This window comes from Varanus komodoensis, unplaced genomic scaffold (assembly GCF_004798865.1).
Source record: "Varanus komodoensis strain SLA01 unplaced genomic scaffold, ASM479886v1 scaffold19, whole genome shotgun sequence".
Taxonomy (NCBI): domain Eukaryota; kingdom Metazoa; phylum Chordata; class Lepidosauria; order Squamata; family Varanidae; genus Varanus; species Varanus komodoensis.
In genome coordinates, this window is record NW_025335550.1 from 16386847 (window position 1) to 16411082 (window position 24236).

Genomic DNA, 24236 nt, shown 5'->3' on the forward strand with positions numbered 1-24236 from the left:
CACCCCAGCCTTGTTTACGTAGTGCTAACCCACAGAAAAGAGTGGCTTGTTCCACACCTAATTATATCTTACAGACATGGCCAACTCACGGAAGCCTGCGAGGAAATGTAAACCGTCAGGTTTGTTCAACCTGTTATGTAATAGGATACGGACTCTGTGGTGTGTCCCTCTTTGGCTGTACATGGACATTCACAGAGCTACTAGGAAGAAAAGGCAACGGTCTGTGCTTCAGCTGATGAGTGCAAGTATTTTCCAAGGCCACTTGAAACTGCCATATAAATGCCCATGAATAGGTAAAATGCAAGGAAGCTGTGGAAAGTGATGCTTCTTCTGCAGCAAGTTTCTATGAAGGGTTGGAAATATAATTGGGGATGTACAACTCCCCCTCCCCACAGTTGGTGAGTGACAATTGGTCGAAAGGGGTCTAAGTGATCAAAGAAACCCACTAAGCTTAAAGAAAATGCAAAGAGAAAATAAGGCTGGAAATGGAAGGCTAGCTCTTATCCAGAAACAGAAGCATTGCAGAGGCAGACACAAATTCCTTTGCATTCCTATATGTACCACAAAGAGCTGCATAGTATTTTGCAATATGAAGGTGCCATGTGGAATCTTTAATGCCGTATTCATGGCCACAAAGCATAATAAGGTGCATAAGCAAGAGCTAATGGTACAAGAGAGCTAAGTATGTAGGTGCCACTAGAGGCTTTTTTTTCTTTCCTTAGCTCTCCTTTCAGGGGGAGGAAGAAAACATACAGCTAGCAAGAAAAGTTGTAAGCCTCTCCTTAATGCATGTGCTGGTCTCCATCCATTTTAGGATTGCATGTGCTTATTGTAAGTAAAAAAGAGGGACTAGGCTGCACGCTGTCCGTCTAATGTATATGGTAGCTCTGCCCAAATACATAAAATGTTATAATTAAAGAAATATTGTTGTTTCTTGTGGAAGAAAAATGCTATACGTATACACATACCAGCATGGTTAGCACTTCCATTCCGTTTTCCACCATCCTCTACCTGGCACTTTTTGGCCATCTTATGAAGAATTGACGCCCTTTCTTTGAATTTTCCTGAAAGAAAAGATCACCTTGGTAAAACACAGCAATTCATAAGTCATTCCATCAGCTTTTTATTTCACACAGCAAAAGCACTCCATGCCAAAGAGGAAGTGCCTCTGTCCCTGAAAATAACCTTTGGAACATATATGTGGGTCATAAATCCTTCTGAAATTTTAGGAGAAAGCTTGTCACTCAGAGGAAAGCCAGGATCTCTTCTTGATCACCCCAGAATGCAGGACATGGAATAACAGGCTCAAGTTACAGGAAGCCACGTTCCAGCAGGACATGAAGAAGAACTTCCTGACTATTAGAGCAATATGACAACGGAACCAAATACCTTGGGAGGTTGTTGGTTCTCTCACACTAGAGGCACTCAAGATGTGGCTGGACAGCACTCTGAGAGGGATGGTTAAACTTGGAGTCCCACATTGAGCAGGGGGTTGGACCCGATGGCCTTCTTGGCTCCTTCTAAATCTAAATCTACTATTCTATGATTTTATCTACTTTTGGGAAAGGGGGCACAGTGATATAGGTCCAGTTAATTCCGACTTAAACAATGTGTCTTAACTAACATCAGCTACTTTTAACAGAATGACTGCTTTGCCCTTTCCAGAAAACATATTCCAAAAGGAAGATTTTGTAACAAGAACCAGTAGCCCAGTCTGATGTATGATAACTCAGCTATAAGTCCCCTTGAGGACTGCAGCGTGAGAAATCTATGGTATTCTAAAGACCTATATCGTGGCACAAGTTTTCATATGCTAAAGACCACTTAGCCATAAATAAGAGCTACTTCCGTAAGTCTAGAACTGAGACATAACATGCATGCATTACTTGAACAAAAAGGAGGAATGGAATTTCCTTCTATCTATAAATTGCATTGTTTTAACCCTGGAAGTCCTTTATTTAACCTTCATCTAACATGTGCATTACTGATTTATATGTATGTTCAATTTATTTTCCCCTTTTGGTACAGAACAGCCATCAAGAGCTGTCTGGGTAAATACCACAACCCAATGTTCTTATTTAGACATAATGAGAAACTATGTTTTGGAGAATCAGGACATTTACAGCTTTGCTTTTCATTCATATATGAAAATATGAATGAGTATACACAAGCAACAGTTTGTTCACAAACAAGGAGTTGGACTAGAACCTTTCTCTGTGTGGACACACCAATTTGTTTCATCTTTCTGTCTTAAAATGTCTCAGGTGAAAATGGAATGATTGCATGGACAATGAACAGCAATCCTCGTTTCAAACTACCTACTACCTTGCTCTGGATGCAGGCTTGTCTGTCTGTCTGTATGTCTATTTTTGCACACCAAGCTGCACACAAAATAAATACATAGATGAATAGAAAGATTGCTGGGCAACCACAGACAGCCCCTTGAAGAAGCTGCTATCAGAATGTCTTGATAGGCAGCTTTCGTGATATCCAAAGGAAAAAAGTTGAAAAGGAAAAAGAGCTGTGGGGTGGGAAGGGTGGGAAAACTTGTTCCTCCCATGGAGTCTCCTGAAATACCTGTAGAAGGACAGAGGCAGGAAGAGAGGGGAAGAGAAGGCCCATAACCCGTGGAGAGCTGAACATTTGTGAAGGTTTTTTGCACAGCAACCAATCTACCATGGTTTATGCCAAGGCCAGCCAGTCTTTGTCCTTTTGGGTGCAAGTCTGTATCTAATTAACTGTGGCCTATGACAGAATGCCTTCCTTCAGTGGAAAGGGGAGAGGAGTGCTTCCTCTGCCACTTGCAGCATTAACACAGCCTAAAAATCTATTCTGGAGAGCTGGGGGACCCTCGGATTAGACTGGGAGGTGTAGAGGAAGAAAGAAAGGAAAGCCTCATTGCACAAGAGAAAGGCCACTCATGCATTGGTAGCTCTGACACATAGTGTAACCTGTCCACCATCCAACTCACTGCTCTTGAGCTTTAGCACTATATTTAACACAAGATGGGCCATGCCGGATAAGAGCAAGGGTCCATCTTGCCCAGCAGTCTATTAACAAGGTGCCCACCTGATGTCTACATTAGTGGACATTAGTGCAATGCAATGAGAGTGCAATGAGCACTCTCCCAGCTCAGTTCCCTAGCAATGGAAGCAGCATACAGCTGTCTGGACAGACAAGCATAAATAGCTGTATCTTTCATGAATCTGTCCAATCCACTTCTAAAACCATCTTGATTGGTGGCCATCGCTACATCTTCTGGAAGTGAATTCCATGCTTTAGTTGTGCACTGAATGAAAAAGTGATTCCCTTTATCTGTCCTGCATCTCCCTCCAATCAGCGTCCGGGACTGAGAGAGGGAGACATATGTCTCCCAATCCACTTCCTCCACTCTGTGCAGATTTTTGTACATCTCTATCACATTTCCCTGTAATTTTTAAATAAAATATACTGTAAGCTTTCCTTGCAGGGCAGGTTCTTCAGCCCCTTAATCATTTTAGTTGCCCTTTCTGTAATTTTTCTAACTGCACAATATCTTCTTTTAGTTTAGTTGACCAGAACCATGTGCATTATTCAAAAAGTGGGTGCAGTATCGATGGGGAAGGGGGAGAATGATAGCAGCAGTTCTATTTTCAATTCCTTTCCCAATTATATCCAATATGGAATTTGCCTTTTACAGCCACTACACATTAAATCAATATTTTCCACCAAATTCCAAAGGTTTTTTTTATCATTCTTCAGTAGCTGATACCTTAAGCTAGAATTGTTTGCCCCAACATGCATTACTTTACCCTTGCCTGCATTGTATATTTGACATTTTAGTGCCAGTTCTTTCAATCTGGAGAAATCCTTCCAGCGCTCCTTGCAATTTTTGTTGCTCAACTACTCTGAATAAGTTGGTGTCATTGGAAAGCTTGGTCACTTCACTGTTCCCTCTTAATTACAGATCATGTATAAGTAAGCTGAATAGCATTGGTCCAAAAACAGATTCCACTGTTTACATTTCTTCATTGGAAGAATTTACCATTTATTTCTACTCTTGGCTTGCTCTTCAATTCATTCAAAATGAGAGGGGGAATCTAGGTACAGCTATAGATCAGGTATAACTATAGGAAGAAGCAGTGATTGACAACCTAATACTTGTAGGGAAGGTTATAGAGATTTTTTTCCTTGATAATCACGTTGCCTGGGAATAATATTTGCTTATAATTTTTTGAGAAGATAGCTGGGCTAGATGTAAATTTTAATATAATTAACTCTGAAATATGGTAGCCATCAATAGAAATTGTCCTTTTAGTTGGATGTTGCAACATGCACCCATACAGAATTGCTGTTAATTTATAATAAAGAATTCTGAATATTTTTAAAGTTACTATTAGCTTTACACAGAACAATGTTTTTAGCATAGACGTTAAATTTGACTATAGGAGCATTTAAGACAAGAAAATGCAAAAGCAGTTCACTGGGTAGGCAAATATTAAACTTCAGGAAAAGAAAGAGTATTTAAAAGATGAAAAGAAAGAAATGAAGAAAGAGACAATTATTAACATTTAGATTGGTAATTCATTTCATTGAATGTGATGGAAATTTCGAAGCTAAACATAACAGGTTCAATTCCTCACACAGTGAAAAGAGCACAGTTCTCACAGTTCAGTTGTACACGAACAAAAGAAAAAAAACGTGAAGGGTGAATGTACACAAAGCAATGTGAGCAGCCTGCAGCAACACAGATCTAGGATCTGACCCTATAATTGGATGCAGGTGCAAGATCACCTGTTCTGCTCTGGCCCCCATTGGACCTGATGTACAGACAGTTGCTCCTTACCCAGAGATAGACGGTGCGGTACGTTATAATGATTTCTGCATTGCTAGGCCACAATGGGTACAGAAACAATTTCAGTCCTGTTGCATTACATTCTCTAGAGTTTTTTTTTTTAACTATACTGAATTTCTCTGAGCTACCTGAACATAGCCTAACTGAGATTGAAGGGTTTATAGAGAAAGTTTGCCAGTAAGGCAGGTATCTTTGATTTAAGTATCAGACAGAAGCGCAGTGCTGCAAGCCATTGTGGGCAAAACAGCTACAGCTACGGCCACAGCTGCAAAAACCAAGCAGATGAGCGCAAACCCTGTGTGTACTAGTTCTGAAAACACAGGGGATCAGAGGGATGGCTTTTGTGAGGGGAAAGAAACGTTCATGGGAAGGTTAATCCTTACTTTTGTCATGTATTGCTAACATATTTCTGAGAATTAGGAAGGAGGGCCGAAGCAGAGGCTTCCTTTAAGCTTATCAGTTATTCATAGACATGGCTGTATTGTAAAAATAATTCTTTGGTCCACCTTCTGTTTCATGGCAAATATTTTCCAAACTAGAGTAAGTTCTACATAAGCAACTAAGCACAAATACGGCAAAGCTTATTTTGATCCCATTCCCTGGAAACAAAGGACATGCGCTGCAGAACAGTGTTACTTTCTCTCTTTCAAATCCATCCAGCACAAAACCACAAAGAGTAACATGAGAGTATGAATACTTTTTTCCAGCTCAGAGGGCAGCAATTCACTTATTCTCTGCAGATTCTGAGTGTGTTGGAAACCAGGCCTGTGTACACCAGCGCAGGGAAAATGGAGCTCTCACACTCATGTCCTGTCTGTGGGTTTTCCATGGGCATCTGGTTAGCCACTGTGTGAGCAGGAGGTGGGACTGGATATGCCTTTGGTCTGATCCAACAGGACTTCTACATTCTTATGAGTGGAACTCCACATTACATCAGGAAACGAGTAGAAAAACACACTGCCTGTTCAACATGACTTCAGGGACAACAACACAAATGTTGTCCATCCTACTGCTCCCCTGTCCACAACTCCCACACACTTTTTTCCTGATCTCAGAGGCTGCCTGGAAGAAAGAAGTACAAGCCAAAGGATGGTTCCCTTTAATGCACTCCTCCTATGTTAGGATTATAAGGGGAACTGAGAATCCTAAAACTAGTTCCAACTTGGTGCCCTCCAGACTGGAGTTGACTAGTCCCAACTTGTGCTGCTCTTCTTTAGGAGTTCAACTCCCATTAGCCCCAGCAAGTATGGACAACGGCCAGCGATGATGGGACTGGAGGTCTGCCAAAAACATTTGCACTGTTGGGGCAATGACACCTCCTTACAATGGTCTTATTTGAAGGTCTCAACTAAATTTTTCTTTGGTTCTGCAAAGGTTCACCGACATAGTACATTACCAAGGAGTACTTCAAAATTAAACTCAAAATTTAGCCATCAAATCCTATTTACTCCATTTAGTAGAATATATGTAAACATTTAAAAAATAAAGAAGAAAAAACAGAGTAAAAACTTTATACTTGGACTGATGTTGAACATACAATGAAGTGAAGAAACTGATTTGTATATTTCTTTGGCACATTTACAAATACCAAATATTTACACTTGAGGAAAACGTAACTCATAAAGATTTGCTCTCCAAAACTTATTCCAGACTTGATCCAGAACAGTATTTCCATTCTAGTGCCTGGCATTATTAATTTTATTTCATTTAATTCAGAGGAATTGAAGCTTTCTACTTGGCAGATTGTTTTAGGTATCTCTTCATTTACTGAACAACTACAATGCATTTGCTCTAGAACCACAGAATGCTGTAGAAGTTTCTTGGGCCATTCTGTGGATGTACTCAGTGGCCTGGTTGCGGCTAGTACTGGTTAGTGGAGCAGCCATGGGTGCCACGTTGCACATTCGACCCCCAGCTGAGGATGGTCAGCTTGTGTGAACCTGACAACCACTGGTCATGAGAGGGTTAAACTATCCTGCAACAGCCCATGAGTTATGAAACTTTGCGTAATCCTTGCAACTCTCAGTGGACAAGTTCACATGATAAAACAACTTTGGTTGCATGTTGAATATTCAAAATGGCAGAGTGCACATACCATGGCACCTTGAAAGTTACACAACCCATGATGAACTGGCCCAGTCATGTCATGTGAACTGGCCCAGTATATGGAAGACATTGTTCAGACCTGTTGGGGCTTACCGGGACTACACCTGAACTGAAAGTATGACCGCCAACTCACTCTTCTGATTTTATGTAGGTGAAAATTGCTATCAGAGGGCAAAATTTTTCAGTGTCTGTCATTATTATTCTTGTTGAAGAAACTCTGATAGACTCTCAGAGAACACCACAGATCTTTAGAACATAGCTTGAAAGCAGATTAAATTCAACCCACCAAAAGCTAGTTGTGTCAGAATCCTTGGGTTTGTGTTAAAATGGTCACACTAAGCTTAAACTTTAACTAATATGTGAATTGCATAATATTAATTCACCACTATTAAAATATTCAAGTTAATTTACTGAGTATTGGGTTGAAGTTATAAATATTTACATGCATCTGTGAAGAATCAAAATGTCAGAGACAAAAAATGAGATTAACTATTCTTCTTGAATCTTAATGTAATAAAGAAAGGTACATTTAACTGAAGAATAGTTTTTAAGTGTGTGGAAAGTATATTGATAAATACTTATTATTCAAAATGTGTACCATCTTAAAGAAAAAACTGGTTTTGCTGTATGACAATAAAAGAAAAAAGGCAACACATGTTGATTAAAAATGTTAAGAAGTGTTAATAAAAAAAGTTAAGAAATATGGTAACACATCACACTATGCCAGGGAAATCATGCAGAGGAACTGAAAAGCCTCAAAAAAGGAGAAAAAAGTAACAATAATTTTTTTAAAGAGTAAAAAAGTTGACACAAAAATTCTAAAATATGTCTTACCTTCTTCAGTCATTGTGTCATAATATTTTAGCTTTCCATATGATCCAAGCTCTATAACATCATAGTAAAAGACACAGAGATAAGGAACCAGAAGACATTCATGGTAATTGACATGCTTTCACACATTCTTAATAAAATTCACAGCAATAATCTTTCTTCAGTGTAGCCAAATACAAGTGGTTGGAAGGGAATATAATGTTCTTCAGGAGAATTACTTCTATAGTTAGCATAATCTGGTGTATGTTGGTTTCAACACAAAGTATTGCAATGTATGCCAGAGGCTCGTAAGATTTTAACCTTTGGATTGAAACTATCTAGGGTCTCTAAAAGTTTGTGCAGAATGAACTGCAACAGTAATTTTACTCTGAGATAGTGGTGTTACCATAGACGCCTGGGAAGAAGCTATGGGGAAGAGGTTTTCATGCCAACAATATATAAACCAGACTGATGATATTTTACTGGTGTCTTTAAAAAATGAACTACAATTGTTTACTACATTATCATATTTATTTAATATCAAAAGTGTGCAAGGTGTCCAAGATCTACAAGTACGCACCTATGAAAGCTAGCATTTAGTATACACTGGGATATGATTGAAGCCAAATGAAAATGTCAGTGATTTAATGAGGTTAGGGAGACTTTTCATTTGATAAATTAGAAAAAGTGTTCTCCTTGCTCTTATGCAGGCAAAGTATATATGTGGAAAGGACCTGGTTTATTCTATTTTGTAAAAAGAAATCTATACAGTGATTGACAATATAAACAGATAATGAAAATTAATTAAAGGGAAAAAGCAGAGTAACTAGTATAAACAGATACAGAATAGGATGGAGGAGCAGAGTAATTCATTGAAAATAATAAAATTTCCTTCATGAACAGAATTTTCATTAAGCCTGGTCAAATAGTTGGGGTATGATAAAACAGGAATATTAATTTCCATATCATACCTAGATTTCTAATAATCAAAATTTAGCTTCCTGCTAACTCTTCCTTTATTTTAAATGCTAATTATTTGCACCATACCTTATTAAACCGTGCTTTACATACAATTTATTTAGCATTTTCCCAATTTTTCATAGTAACCAATGTTGATGCTGTTAATATATTTTCATTTCTTTTTCATCATTCATTTCTTTTTGTTCATTCTTCCCTCATAATTGTATTATTTTTATTATATGCTCTGCTCTTTTAAGTATGCTCTATTTTTTAAGTTTAAAGGAGCATAGGAAAAATGAAAAGGGCTATTTAAAGCAATTTAATTCAGACAGCTGAATACAACATCTTATTATCTTCTCATTTCTGTCTGATCGCTGACGTCGGCTGAGGTCCATGATAAATGGGAGACTGTGGTATGGAGGGCCTCCCAAAAGGTTACTGTGATCTTTCATTGTGTGTAGTGGCACCATTAAGCACTGGAGACTGCAATGAAAATGCAAGAACGACAAGACAGTAGCCTTCCCCAACCTGATACCCTTCAGAGATGTTGGACTTTAGGTCCCAGCAGCCCCAGCAAGCAGTAGTCAAGAATGCTGGAAAGTGAGGCCCAAAAGATCTGGGCAGCACCAGGCTGAGTTAGGTGGGTGTGAAGGCAGGAGAAAAAAATGCTCAAAAAATTGCTCAGTGGTCAATCAGATACCTCTGGAAGTTTCTAAGCAGGGTATATGGAGGCTGCCCACCCAGCATCATCTTCCATCCCTTACTGTTTGCAGCATCGGGCATTTTCGGAATCAATAGATGGCATCCGGAATTATAGCAGCTGAACAGAGTGTGTGGATTTAGACAACTTGATAAATAAATAGTTCATCCATGAATCCTTGTTTAGCCCATCAAAGGATTACCAATGCTGTCTGAGAACCACTGGCCCACGGATACAAACTCACATAGTAGTGTCTAAATGACAAAAATTGTAGTGGGCCGTTCTCATACAAACTTTACAAGCATTGTGGCCCAGAGATGATAACCTGCTGTTAAGAAACAATGCAATTCTCCATTCCCACGTTTCCTCTAAAACCAATGAAACAGCCTACTATTTTCAATCCCTTTAGCATGCTGCCATCTTGGATTACATGCTAGGTTCCTGGTATGAGGCACAAGCTCAAAACACAGTTCCCTGAGTAATCCCAATGTGTCCTTCTCAGCTCCAGAGCAGGAAGGAATTTCCAGAGGACATCCTGGAGGTGATATAGGGATTTGTAGTCACGTCACTTAGTATAGGACACTGGCCCCACATCACTGCCTGGTCTTCTGAAGTCTCCCCTGTAAGGGTAGCTATCAAGGTATGTATCTAGCAAACATAGTTCTGGGCTACCTTGCGAGGATAACTGTTCCTAATCTGAACAATAAGATTTTATAGGGCAAAGATTTATTTTCCAAGATTCTTTTCAGAGTACAAAAGTTCATTAAGAATAGGTTAGGAACATGTCTGTATCCAAGAGATTCATGCATTTGTCAAACAAAAGGAAATACTGTTGTTAAAATAGAATCTTATCTTGTAACAACAAAGCAATGAAGCTGATACATGATGTAACCAGCTCTGGAAATAAAACTGTCCAAAATCTATTTTTAAAGTTCCACCCCAAAAATGAATACTTTCAATACTTTTGGTGGGTGAATTATTCTAATTTATTTAAAATAGAGCTGTAATAAATAGGTCTGCAAAATCATGAGGAAATAAAATGAATTATTCACAAGCATACTACCTTTCCTCATCACTAAGAGCCAAAGTATTGGTTACTTTAAAGAAAAAGCAAGCAACCTTAAACGAAGTACTGCCAAACATCAATCCACCATAGACTACAATTTGGCAATACATATTGCAGGCATGGCTCTGATCATAGCAGAGGGAAGCGTAAAGCCCCTGTACCATCTGCCCCAGAGTCCTGCTCTGTCTTAGGACACCTTCACTTAATCTAGACGAGAAATAGGCAGCATAAGGCCCATAGAATGCATATGGCCCCTCCAAATTCTTGTGCGGCTTGTCCTCTTTCCCCCAGCTAAAGGCCTACAACCAAATGTCAAGGTCAATTTGTCTTTTCTAAGGCTGTATAAGTGTTTACCACCAGTTATTTTTTGACATGCGTTGGGGTGGCAGCTGCAGTGCAACTCCACAAGGGCATCTAGGGTGGCGGAAAATTGCTGCTTAGACCGGGCTGTAGTGGTCCATCCCTCCTCTAAAATAAGAACGAGAAAGCATTTCTGCTTGCTCTTAGTCTATTCATTTCCACTGTTCTTGTGCCTTATCCTCTAAAAATACTTTTCGTTCAGGCACATTTCCATAGCTTTAAGATCTCAGCTATTGTGTCCATGTTATTGCTATCGAGTTGAGGATTCTAAAAATGAGAGGCATCTTGCCTGCCCCTTCCTTGTATTTGCTAGACTGTTCATTCAATTTATATCTCATATTAAGCCCATTTACAAATGAGACTTTTCAAGCTTAAAATCAATTGGAATGACTAAGGGAGACCTTTTAAGGGAAGAAGGGAACACATTCTCTTATAATGTTGTCCGCCAGCCAAGTCCCATTAGGACAGGACTGTCTTGATGGAGCTTGTTTCAGAAAGCAGACATAAGGTTCACTTCTGTTACGTTCCTATGATATTTGACAAGAGGGGCCAGAACATTTAAATGGATTCTTAAGAAGGAAAGCAATGGAGAAGGGGGTAGTACTTCTATATTATGGATGGTGTCTTTTTGCTTATCTGCAGAGTGCAGGGAAGTAGGGACTCAACTTTAAAGTCAATTTATTTTAGAAATTAAAAAACCTCTAGTATTTTCTGGAGTTAATGACAGGCACAGTGCTATATTCTTTTCATGTAAGTTGATGGGCGTTATGAATTATACGTCTGCAACTGTCACACAATCTTCTTCAAATTAGGAGGACTGAACTGCACATCAATGGCTCACTTATGTATAGATACTCGAGTTATTTATGGGATCTATACTGTGACATGGATTGGTTCTCCACTAGTTGCATTTTTGGCACGTGTATGGGATTCAGAGTGTTGTTGAAACGAAGGCATTCCACGCTACATGGCTCTTTCTTTAAGATGTTTCTTGCCCTGTCGCCTCCCACTTCTTACTACAAGGGAATGGCAGTGGCTTGAGATGCAGATAATGGCTGTGTTGGCAAATACTGTTAACCCACGGTTAGGGCTGGGATGAACCCTTTCAGAATCCATCCCTCTAGCATACAGAATTCCTCTTGGGCTTGGCCCAGTCCTGCAAGCTCAGCCAAGAGAAAGTCTGCAATGCTCATGGAGCCTCAGTTTAAAAACTGGCATTTTTTTCCCATCAGGTGCAGTTGCCCAAAGAGGTGCTTCAAATGGTTGCAGCTGGCAGTGCCAGGAATGCACACTGAAGAGGGGCACTGCTTGTGCAGCAATGGGACACAATTACTGGTGAGCACACCGTAAATGCTGGGAGTGCTAACCAGCAACCGGGAGTCAGGACCACTGCAAGGTAGACTGGAGTCTGGGAAGTCATGCCCAAATGGCTTTCTTGCACATCCCTACCCTGGTATGTGTTGTTGAATTCTGGGTTGTCATGATATGTAAAATCAGCCATGCTAGCAAACTACGGTTTGTTAGCCATGAACAACCCAGAAAAAGAACTTACTGTTTGTTTTGGAGTTGTGAACTCTGGGTTGTTTAAACCATGAGTTGTGATTACATGTGACCCCAAACCCAAGTTCTCCATGGAGTGGTTTGTCGAGATACAGAGGTGGCAAGCAAGAGTGGTAAAAAACCAGAGTTGTTCCACATGTCAGTGCTACAGTACCATAAAGGCATTTGGGAGTATGTGATGCATTAGAGTAACAACAACCAAGGGATTTTAAAAAACACACATATACCTTTTTTCAATCATTTCCCAGAAAAAACTGGTTAGGGCAAACCATGGGTTTCAAACCAGGTCAGATATTTAATTGTTTGATCTAGCACTCCTTGGATCCTAGAAAGATGACTTATCTTAATGCTGCCCCTCCATGACCTAAGGAAAAGAGGAGGGCTTGAGAGGTGGATGAGAAAGGTGAAATGCGAATCCATGATAGACCAAAAAATTGTGAAGGAATAATTTAAAATTATATTTGCAGAAACCACTTATTAGAAAAGAAGAAATATTTGGGAAGGCAAATCATATACTGAAATTCAAGACAATTCTGAAGACACAGACAGAAAAAGACTTTGTACTATATGACCCAAACCACAGAAAGAACACCATTATTTAAGGGAAGAGATACCAGATATCCAGTATTGTTTTGAAATTAATCATATTATGACTCTGATAGAATTGACAAGACAAGAGAAGCACAATAGGGTTCAAGCTAGCAGTATAACATGTAGGAAAGAGGATACTGAGACAAAATAAACATAACTCACTTGCACTGCTAATTATCCAGCATCATTCATTCAAGGCTAAAGAGATCACAGTAGTTTGAGCCTATTGTTAGATTACATTAAAATTCTGATCCTAAAGGTATGAATTCACCCATTCAAATAATGTGAACAGAAACCTGGTCCTCCAGGAACTGAAGGACTCCAGGATCCAGTAGGGACTCCCCACTGAGGGAGCTGATTGCAATTTTCACCAACACTTCCTTCCACCTGCCGAATTGTATCCCTCTTCTTACCTTCTCCATGTTTGAAGGAAAAAGAACTGGTGAAAAATGTAGTCCTGCATGCTTCTTCCAGTGCTAGCAGAATTCAGATGAAAACTCTGGGTTCAACCCACTGTCATTACATTGTATTTAAACAGCTTGGAGCAAGACAATTTTATTTTGCAATTTCACATTAATCAACATTTCAAATTCATTTGTCTGTAAATGCATCCTGCTTCACATTTAGCGGAAGACTGACCTATACGGTTAGGATGTTTAAAGCAATGTTTAAAGTCCCAAATATTTCTCAAGATTATTTTGCCAAGCAACCAGTAATTAGATGCTTTATGGCTGCAACTTAAAGCAGATGGACACTTCTAATGTGCTCCACTGCAACACACAATCCACAGAGAAACTATTCTGTATCTTATTTAGCCCCAGGGTCCTAAGCATACACCTTTTCCCTCTGCCCCATTAGCACCATAAGTTCGGATCATATTTGGTATCATGATCAAAATTCACAGTATTCAACATGTACCATTTTTAACACTGGTGAGGATTCAGTTTTGGTTCTTCATAAATTGGAAACACATCAACAGGTGCAATTTTCACAGAGGATGTGCAACATTATCAACACATCCTGAATCTCCATTTCTAAGAACTAAGAAAACTGAATCACAGGACCTTACAACCACCCAGAGAACCATAATGAGATACATATTGGTAAGATGTTTTTCAAGAACCAACTTATGCTAGTGCAGGATGAAGTAAGTAGTCATATATTCTTACAGAACTAGCTGCTGGTCACAGATACTAACTTTTTAGCTGTATTCCATGAGTCCTTGTGGCAAGTGTTAATGCCACATTTCTCTGAAAATGACAACATCGCCTTCCTTATGTGCCCTCATGCCCGTTAAGGTCTATGGAAGAAGTCCTACTCTGGGAACACTCTCGGAGAGAGGTAAAAAGCTCATCAACTCAGAGTAGGGCCCTCTCTGCTGTGGTGCCCAGACTCTGGAATGTACTCCCCAGAGAGGTACGCCTGGTGCCAAGTTTATACTCTTTTCGGCCCCAGGCCAAAGCCTTTTTATTTAAACCGGTGCCTGGCTGAGGTAATGGGCTGGATGAGGGCCAATAAGCTGAGCCTCAATCCAGATAAGATGGAAGTCCTGTTGGTGGGTGGTGCAGGTCTCCAGGTGGGTGATTTTGACCCAGTTCTGGATGGGGTTGCACTCCCTCTAAAGGACAGGGTCTGCAGCTTGGGAGTACTCTTTGACCCAGAGCTGTCACTGGAGTTCCAGGTGGCGGCGGTGGCAAGGAGTGCTTTCCTACAACTTCAACTGATCCATCAGCTGCGTCCTTACCTGGATGAGCACTCCCTAGCAACAGTGATACATGCTCTGGTAACTTCCCGCTTGGATTACTGCAACACACTCTATGTGGGGCTGCCCTTGAAAACAGTTGGGATACTGCAACTGGTACAGAATAGAGCTGCCAGGCTGCCGACGGGGACTGGCCGTTACTCTCACATAATGCCGGTCCTCCACCAGCTCCACTGGCTTCCAGTTGAAGTCCGGGCCCAATTCAAGGTGCTGGTTTTGACCTATAAAGCCCAAAATGGCTTGGGACCAGGAAATGTGAAGGAACGTCTCCTTCCTTATATGCTCTCACGCCCCTTAACATCTATGGGAGAAGCCCTACTCCAGGAACCCTCTCTAAGAGAGGTAAAAAGGTCATCAACTCAGAGTAGGGCCTTCTCTGCTGTGGCGCCCAGACTCTGGAATGTACTTCTCAGAGAAGTATGCCTGGCGCCAAGTTTATACTCTTTTCGGCGCCAGGCCAAAACCTTTTTATTTAAAACTTTAATAGTTTTTAAGTTTAATTGCTGTTTGTTTTGTGATTTATTGTTTTGTTCTATTTTATTATTTATTGAAATTGTTGTTTTAATTGTCTTTTTAAATATTGTAAGCCATCCTGTGATCTTGTATAATAGGACGGCATGCAAAAGCTCTTAATAAATAAAATAAATAAATAAACATGCCCATGCAAGTTTTTCTTTTCACCCAAAGTACATGGTTAAACTCAGTGGGTTTAATTTAATCTAGGGTAGATGCAGCAGGTTCAAGGAGCAATTCTAACACTTCATAAAAGTTTTCCTGTTACACGTTCACAGTACCAGACCTGCCATATTCTCGTGCAGGTCAAGTAAGTTCTGTCCTGTCCTAAGTTCTGTCCTGTCCTGTCCTGTCAGGGAATGTGAGTTTGACTGCTATACAAATGGAGCACCAAATCTGAAGAATGTATTTCTCCCTCCCCTTTTCACTCATCATTAATTCCCTAATAGAAAAAGGCCTGTATTTTGCCTGTTGAGAGCAATTACAAAAATCAAGAGCAAAAATCATTTCTCCGTTTGAAATATGCTGAGAAATCAGTGTCAGTTTTGTTGTTATAGAGTAGACATGGGCTCTTGAACGTGTGTATAAATGGACATCTTTGGGGAAAAATATACAACTGCACATTTAACTGTGGAGTGACCAGCTGACTGATTATATGTTGAATATGAAGATAAGGCAATTCTGTTCTTCTGGCAGTTATCAAGGCACATGATATAATTTATTCAATTGTTATACAATGGCTATGCATGGAAATCAAATTGGATCAGCTCTCAGTCTGTGAGTACTCCTGGATCCAAACCTTTTTCTGGAGGCCTGAGTGAGGCTGTGAGCAACAGCATCTTTGCTCAGTTTTGGCTTGGCTGCTTTCCCTTGATAATGCTCATAACGCCCTTGGTCACGAATGGTCCAGCCATACCCAGATTAGACTGCCACAACCCCTTCTGTGTGCAGGTAGTCAGTTTCTGGTGTTCACCAGAACATTTTGCATCAGCTCCTTTGCATTTGCCTCGGCTTCCCATTCATTTCTGGGGTACAACTGATTTTTGCTTACAGACCTTGAACAGCTTGTGGCCAGATCATCACAAGACCTCTCTTGTCACATGATCCTACTTTGTTCAACATTCCCCACCTTGCTCTATGTTCTACCACTCACAAAGATATGGAGATGGAGACACAGAAGCAGGCCTTCTGGCCAGATTATGAAAATTGAGCTTTAGAAGGATAGCAAAGACTTTTATTCCTCCATGCATTGAATTTGAACTTCTTTTATTATTGATTATGTATTTTTAAAATGATCCAGTAGCTTTGTACTCTTTCATACTGTTGTTTTAATATTTAATTCAGGAATGGGTAAACTCCATGCTTGCAGGATCTACTTTCTTCTTTACTAGAACCCTGACATCTACTAGCTGGAGACAAGAGCAAAAGATGCGCACTTTGAATGCAATAATTTCTTTTGAGAACTACAACAAAAACTCACTCCTCACCCACAACAGCTTACTTCTTTTCAAAAGTATTGTTGAAATGGCATGGCGGGAGGAAGAAGGAAAAGAGACATTTTGCTGTTCCTGTTAAACCACTGGGGGAACAGAAAATAGATACTTATTGACATATTCCATATCATTCAGTGATTAAGAGGTAGATTCCAATCAACTTTCTGTGCATTCCTGATTTAATTCATGTCCTTTATGTATTACTGCATTATGTATTTTTGTTTAAATTTTTGTGTGTGGCTGTAACCTAGAAAACATCTTGGTGGCTGAAAAGTGGGGTAGCTTTTTTCTAAAAATAAAATAAAATGAAATGAAACAATAATGGTTTTCCAGGAGATATCCAATGCAGCCCGTTAACTTCACTAATAGGAAGACAGGGTTATACGGGTTGAAGGAGTCACAACTTTTTCTCATGCTTCACCTAGAGATTTAAAGGACAATAGCCACTGTCAAGGAGAAGAGAAATAACAAAACTATTCACCTTGTAAAAATTATCTTGGTTTTCTCCCAAAGTAAACATTTTAAGCCCCATTTGAAAATTTTATTGAAGTACATACTGTAATAAAAGCTTCTTTATTATTCTAAAATAAAATTTTCCATGCAGAAAAATGCACTTGCCATTGCATGAAACTGCACCATCAGAATGCCATTTATTTCTAATTTATATGAGGCAGAAAGCTGCAAACTCAATTTTCTGTCATTTTGATCTTTCAAACAGAAAGCTGTATCTTGAGAATCCTGATGAGTTGAGCTACAGTCCCTTTGCCTTAGGATAGGCATAAACAGACCTATCAAATGTAACATCTTTGGCAGCTCAGAATGTGTTTTTCATCTATATATCTTGGTACTTTTATTATCTCTAAATTAATCTCATTTTGATGTTTGTCTTTAAAAAAATTAAATGATCTTGTATGTATATTGAAGTAAAACACTTCAAAAGATTCCTAACAAAAATATGTTGGGATTCAATCAGAAATGATGTCTTAACGCCAAAGACATTCCATTTCTTCCTTGCGTACTTGACAAGGGCAGAGTCGAAAGGGTTTTATGTCTCCTTCTAAATAAAGGATGGATTTACAAATGTCCACATGATATTTCTTGCAATTCTCAACTATTTTTCCATCAGTGTATGCATCTTTTTTCTGAAGGAAGCAAAAGGAACATCTGGATACAAAATTGCAAAAAACTGGCACCAGGAAATAAATAGAATAGTATTTGAGGAAATGTTTGGGATGCCAGAAATTAAACTTAAACCTCCAACCAATGATCTTTTGAGTAATTCCTTTTTTGAAATGAGGTTTTGAAAATGGCTTGGATCTTAGTCATACTTAGAGGAGACACAGTGAAATCAATGTTAAGAGACTTGTGACCTAGTCCGAATTCAATCCTTCATTTCTATATGTGAATCTATTTTTTAAAAAAATCAGGATATAAAATCATGTACTATGTGAATGAGACAAGTGTGTTCAGAAAGACATACAGGTACATTTTGAAGTGGCTTGCCTGCTTTTTCCCAGGTATGATATATAGATCAGTATTTTTTTGTTTTACAGCAACTGCAGATATGCTTACCTACCCTCAGGTCAGTATCTGGGCAGAAAGACATTACTGAAATGTACTAAGACAATAAGGAAGTGAGCAACCTGTAATTAATCTCAGGCAAAATGTATTATCTAGCCACAGTTCATCACCGTAGAGACCTGTAATCAATAAACCAACACTTGCTTTTTCTCTCATGTCAAAGGGTCTAACTCCAGATTAAGTGATTTGGGAATTTCAGGCTGACAGCCCACACAGATTGGCCATCTTCACGCGACATGCTAAGCCACCCTGTGAATATGCTAGGTAAAAACAACCACACTGCACCTGACAGATCAGGCTAGGGATGGGCGAGGAACCCATTTGGGGGATGGAAAGCCATTGGATTGCCTCAGCTTGGACTCAGCTTGCGGGGCTCTAGGCTGCTTTGTTGAGGTCGTTGAGTTTGAATTCCTGGCTAGTGTGTCCAGGAAGATCCCAATGTGCTGCTACTCCAAGTATTTTTTTCTCTTGAAAAGCAAGAGGCTTTGGTCATTTCCTTTTCCTTGGAAGGCCTTATTAGGCATTGCTTGTATAACAGATGGTGACAGGGCAGATTGTTGGCTCTAAATGGAAAATGCAATGAACAGGGCTGCTGGCTTGTAGGGCAGGGTGCGATTATGGAAAGGAATGTTTTGAGAGACTACCGAGGGGGAGGTTTAGGAGGGGGTGCTATGCTTTAAGGGATGCTTATATGGGGTAGAAGGATTCTCTGCATCGTTCTAGCAAGTATAGCATAGGCTGAGGAGAAAGGGACTTCTACAGTTGTAAATGCTTCTTAGTGATGATATACATATATGTGATGGGTCCACGAGCCTCTCAGAGTTAGCTGAATGGTTATTTCTAGCTGGTTTGGATGCTGGACTCAACAGCAATAGGAGGGGCTGGCTGAGCTATGCATCAATGGCAAGGTGTCATTTTCAGTCCTCGGTCCTGGTAAGTTGGGATTGTTCTGAAACCACCCCCACCCCGCGCACACACAATTGCAGACATTATACAAGATGCAAGGCGTGGCAGGGTCTTCTACAAATTGTGGAGGGGACACTACCACAACTTTAAGCAGCAAAATGTGCACTCTAAAGGGAGTCAAGCATGGCTGGGATAGTAGCTAAAGGTTCTCTCTTTCTTTCTTTTCTTTTCTTTTTTTGTGGGGGCGGTTGGCCATCCTTACAACCTGGTAGAATGTGGCCATAATCCATAGTTGAAGTAGTAAAACCTGGCCTCCAAGAAAGAGAGCCATAGGTTGTTGGCCTGAGTTGTTCACGAAAATCAAGCCCCCCTGCACTAGACATGCTGATTTGGTCAACATGACAACTTATTCTGGCTAGCCACCCATAATGGGTTGTTGTGTCTCACAAACCTGTCCAAATTGTAAGCCTTAATTTAGCAGCTACATTTTTTAGTTTTACCCTAGAGTAGGCACACGGTCCCTAATCTGGGTGGAGAGTTAAGTGTAGATGTAGAGGACTTTTAAGTTCTGAATCAGTTTCAATATACCCACTATAAAATAAAAATGAAAAAGAACAGCTGTTTGATGCAATTCTAAAGTAACGTCTGTTTCAAGCTTCTGGAAAAACATCACACATGCTTCTGCTAATTCATTAAAAAAAGATGCTAGGACATGAACTCAGAAAGGGTGATTCTGAAAAATTTTGGCTAGGCTTAAATTATTTCAGGGGACTGTGCATGTTTAAACAGAAGAAGTGACTTAGATCTCCCAGCATTGGGAGATGCTGGCTGGGGAATGCTGGGAGTTTTAAGTCATTTTTTCAGTCTAAGTATGCATATTGCTGCATTTGTAAGGTCCACAACTTGCTGGTGCAACACAGTGGCTAAGATTGCAACCTTACCCAGGAAAAGCCCTATTGAACACTGTGAAACCTGTCAGTAAACCAACAGAGGATTATGTTGCATGAAACTAAGTTACAAATCAGGAAGCTCTTGGTTTGATTGTTGTCTTTATTGTGTACTACTGTAATTTGTTGGTTTTAGTTTTATGGTTCTGGTTTTTATTGTGGCTATTTTAAAAATACATTTGATTTCAGTCCCCCAAAGAAATAGCAATACTGAAGGGAAGGATCTGCTCCAGCTGAAAACAGGCAAAACTAACTAGGAATGAATAACTTGCTGTGCTGTTCAACTCTGATATCCAAGGGTCAGATCCAACCAAGGGGGGTCCCCTCATGCAAAAGGACCTTCCCGTCCTCTGCTTTCCCTAAGGCTGGCACAGTTTGTGGGCCCAATCCAGGGCACATCAGAGTAACAACAGGGCCTTTGATCCTGTGTATCCCAGTCTGACCCTGGCAAGTCCTGTTTCAGGTCCACCCATCAGCAGGGACTCCAGCAGTATTTTTTCCCATTACTCTAGGACTTTTCACGGGTGTTCATGGATCTGTGGGAGACTTTCTCTCCATGGGTAGAGTAGCACTTCCACCTCATCTGGCAATCTCTCAGATGCCCTCACGAAAGGGGCTGCATTGCTCTGTGATATGGGCAAATACTTGTGAGTTGAGAATGAAGAGAAGTTGTTTATAATTAAGTTTTCTAGGCACTATACAGCAATTAAAAATAATGTCTTTGCTCACAAGCTTTCTGATCTTACAGGCATGATACAAAAGGAAAAGGGATTGGAGATGGTACAGAAAAACAAGGGTGCTTCCAGATGGAGGGCTCCTAGTTCTTACAATCAAAAGGCACAGTAGAGGACTTATTTTTAAACTGCCATGGAGAAAAATACAAAAAAGCCAGCAGAGCTTAACAACTGGCAGTTCCTATACAACAGAAATCTTGCCTATCCCACCAAGGTAAGCTCATGCTGTTACATTTTCTATCTTGCATCATATATTTGCTAGCATATAAATTTTCAAAGATAGATCAGAGCCACCTATATGAATTGGCAAAAGCCAGACTGAGTACTAGAGGATCAGTTGGCCCAAGTACTTTGAGATTTTTCCAATGCACTGGAAGGGCATATCTACAGCTGTCTTACACTGGGTATTAGTTAGGAATATTTAATCCACTTCACTACTTCTCTTCCCCTTCCCTCTTTTTCTTTGGTACTTTTTCCTTCTATTGTTTCCCTTTCCCTTTCCTTTTTCCTCCTCCTTTTACTTGAAGCTTTAAAAATAATTTTTCACAGAAACAATCAAGCTTAGACTGAGCCACAGTGTGTTTGTCATCACTCAGCACTTAAACTACTTTAGCATTACACTGACACTGAATTACTGGAGTACTTTTATTATAGCTCAAGAGTTGGCAAATGGACTTCCATCCATGCTATGCTATTTTTAAATGGTTACCTAACAATCCATTGTACCTACTCCGATGTCTCTGTGTTGCATAATGCAGATAATTTAGGACATAAGCACAGGTAAAACAAAGGAATAACATTAGTATAATATGGTTGGATATCCTGTTTCTGTTTTAAATGTGCATGATATGGTTCAATAATTTGAAAAAAGAAAAAAAAGGAAGAAGCCACAATTAATACTTCAGAGAGATTATTGACACAATCAGTGTCAGTTGTACATGGCCTTCCTCTACAGAACAAGAATCTTTAATAATTTCTGATAATATAATCAAACTAATATATGCGTTAGTCTGAGTGCAGGCTTGGAGATGCACAAAATATTGCCAATAAAGAATAGCACCTTTTCTTTTTTGCACTGATAAACATTCACTTGAATGGCAAGAGGTAAAAACAAATAAACAGATTCTCAGTTTCAGAATGATATGGTCTTTTTTCATTTTAAAATTAGAATAAATAAGATTTCCAAGTGGAAACTGAGTTCATTGTGCTTCTGATATAAAGCACATTCATTTCTACAATCACTTGCATTTCAAAATGAGCTGTCAACATTATCAGTAATGAATGACCATTTTATTTCTGTAGAAATGCAAATACAAACAGTATCTGGCAAATGTATTTATCTGGCAAATACAAGCGTTATTTTGAAGACATATTTAAATGCGGGAAAGCTAAGTCCAGATATTAGAATTTATAGGCACTTCTAAGGCTGTGTGTGTGTGTGTCCGTCTGTATGTGCAAGTTTTGGTTCAATCATTTCCGACCCTTTAAAAAAAGAAAGAGAGAAAAAAGAAAAAAAGAAAAGGCCAAAACCATATTCTGGACAGATTGATATGGTCAGTGACAATTCTGCATGAGGTTTCTGTAAAAAACAGGAATCTCTAGTAATTTCTGATAACACACAGAGCTGTGATTACACATAGCACATGTGGATACAAAGAACTGATTACATTTACTCTCTTAAATCTAGCTGAAGGTATAGCAACTTTTCAGCAGGACCCATATTAAAATAGGCATTTAAACCATTTTTTCTGCACTGCAGGGGTTTAGAAGTGTGCATGTCCCATTGAGGATAACAGAAAACACCCATTTGTGAACTGTGCCCACAGAGAACAGGAGAGCATAAGCAGGAGCTGCTGAATATAAATTTTAAAAGAGTGAACTTTTGTGACAGAAAAAAAATAGAACTATATAAACATACAAACTGAAGTGATACCTTCAGCAAGTGGGTCAAGGGTGTGAATCATAAGTTGGAAAATGCTGTTCCTCATTAGACTGTTGTGGAGAGAAGCGGAGCTCCCACCCCGCTGGAGACGCGGTTTAGTCTAAAAGGGGAAAGGAGAAGAGATTGTTTAAGCCCTTTTCAGAAAGTAGATTTACTTCATTCATGACAAAATTGTGATTACTGTCACATACATGAAGCAGTTGTTATCTTCCCATTTCAGAACAAAGAATTCCATTTACAGTAAGATGACACTGATATAGTCAAAATATTTAGCAGAATTATGTAATGCTAAGATATTATACATTTATTATATCTTTTGTAGACCTCATAAACACACTAATAGCTGGTGCTAGGTGCAGCTAATGAAGGAAGGCCTCCACCCAGTCTATACCAGTAATAATCCAGGTACAGTCAGGAAAATAATATGGGATACAAATTGGACCACAGAAGATCAGGTCTGTACCGTGGAGCCCCCTTTTCCTACACAGATGGCAAGCTAAACACTGCTGTGAGTGTGCATAACCATTTGTAGAAATGGTGGGAACCACCTGGCTCCCATGGTTCCTTTCATCCATAGATGATATTTCATGTTTTCATGTAGCGTTTGAAGCCACTGTACATTATATTTCCTATTCTACCTGGTGGGTTTGGACTCTGCTTCATGTGTTCATGGAAGAGCTAGAACTTAAATACTGAGACCAGGCATGTCTTGGCATCTGGTGAAGGGCTACAGCAAAACAGACAGGCTCCTTCCATTCACCATGACAACTTGCTTGTTCACCCACCTCTCATTCTAGTCCAAGCAGGAAAGGAGGGCTGAGCAGTAGGAACAGCTAATGCCATGGCCTACTTGCTCCCGTCCTTCCAGGAAGGCAAGCGGTAACAACTGTGAAAGAGCGATTGCGGATCAAGTCTAGCTGGTGACAACGCAGTGAGAAGGTAAACTCGCCAAGGAAGGTGGGGGGGGTCTTCTGTTGTCTGAAACTAGCTAGGCTGCATTGTGTATAACTCTAAAATCCATGGATAATGCGAGGTTGTACAATCTCGCTGAGCTCAGATGATGTGACAAGCCACAGTTCTGGCTTGGGTATTCTGCTGTATGTTGCTGTCAATGCCACAGCCCACCATGGCTTAAGCAGGCTGCTGATCATGTGAACTGGCCCACTTTTCTCACAGGAAACAGAAATAGGGAACCTTCCTCGGCTGAAAACCTGGTAATGCAATCTAGGGCAAGTGAGCAAAACATTTGGCTTGGTGACCAAGACCATCCCAAAAGCTAGAGACCACATGTACTTACACATTTATCCTCTACTGAAATATAAAGTGAATTCAAAAAGTAGGATCCTTGAGCTGTTTTTAATGCTGGAATCC

At 39.8% G+C, this 24236-nt stretch overlaps 1 protein-coding gene across 3 annotated transcripts in view; it reads right to left on the reverse strand.

The window, feature by feature from the left end:
- The window catches only part of SLC24A2 (solute carrier family 24 member 2), a 102077-nt gene that overhangs the window by 17296 nt on the left and 60545 nt on the right, over positions 1-24236 (reverse strand). For 2 of the 3 annotated variants that reach the window (XM_044427930.1, XM_044427929.1), the window contains exons 4-6: positions 22857-22965; positions 7775-7825; positions 969-1064 (exon numbers count right to left, since the gene is read on the reverse strand). In XM_044427930.1, coding sequence (XP_044283865.1) covers positions 969-1064; positions 7775-7825; positions 22857-22965 — 256 coding nt within the window. The remainder of the gene's footprint in view (positions 1-968; positions 1065-7774; positions 7826-22856; positions 22966-24236) is intronic. The other variant, XM_044427931.1, reaches the window with a different exon arrangement.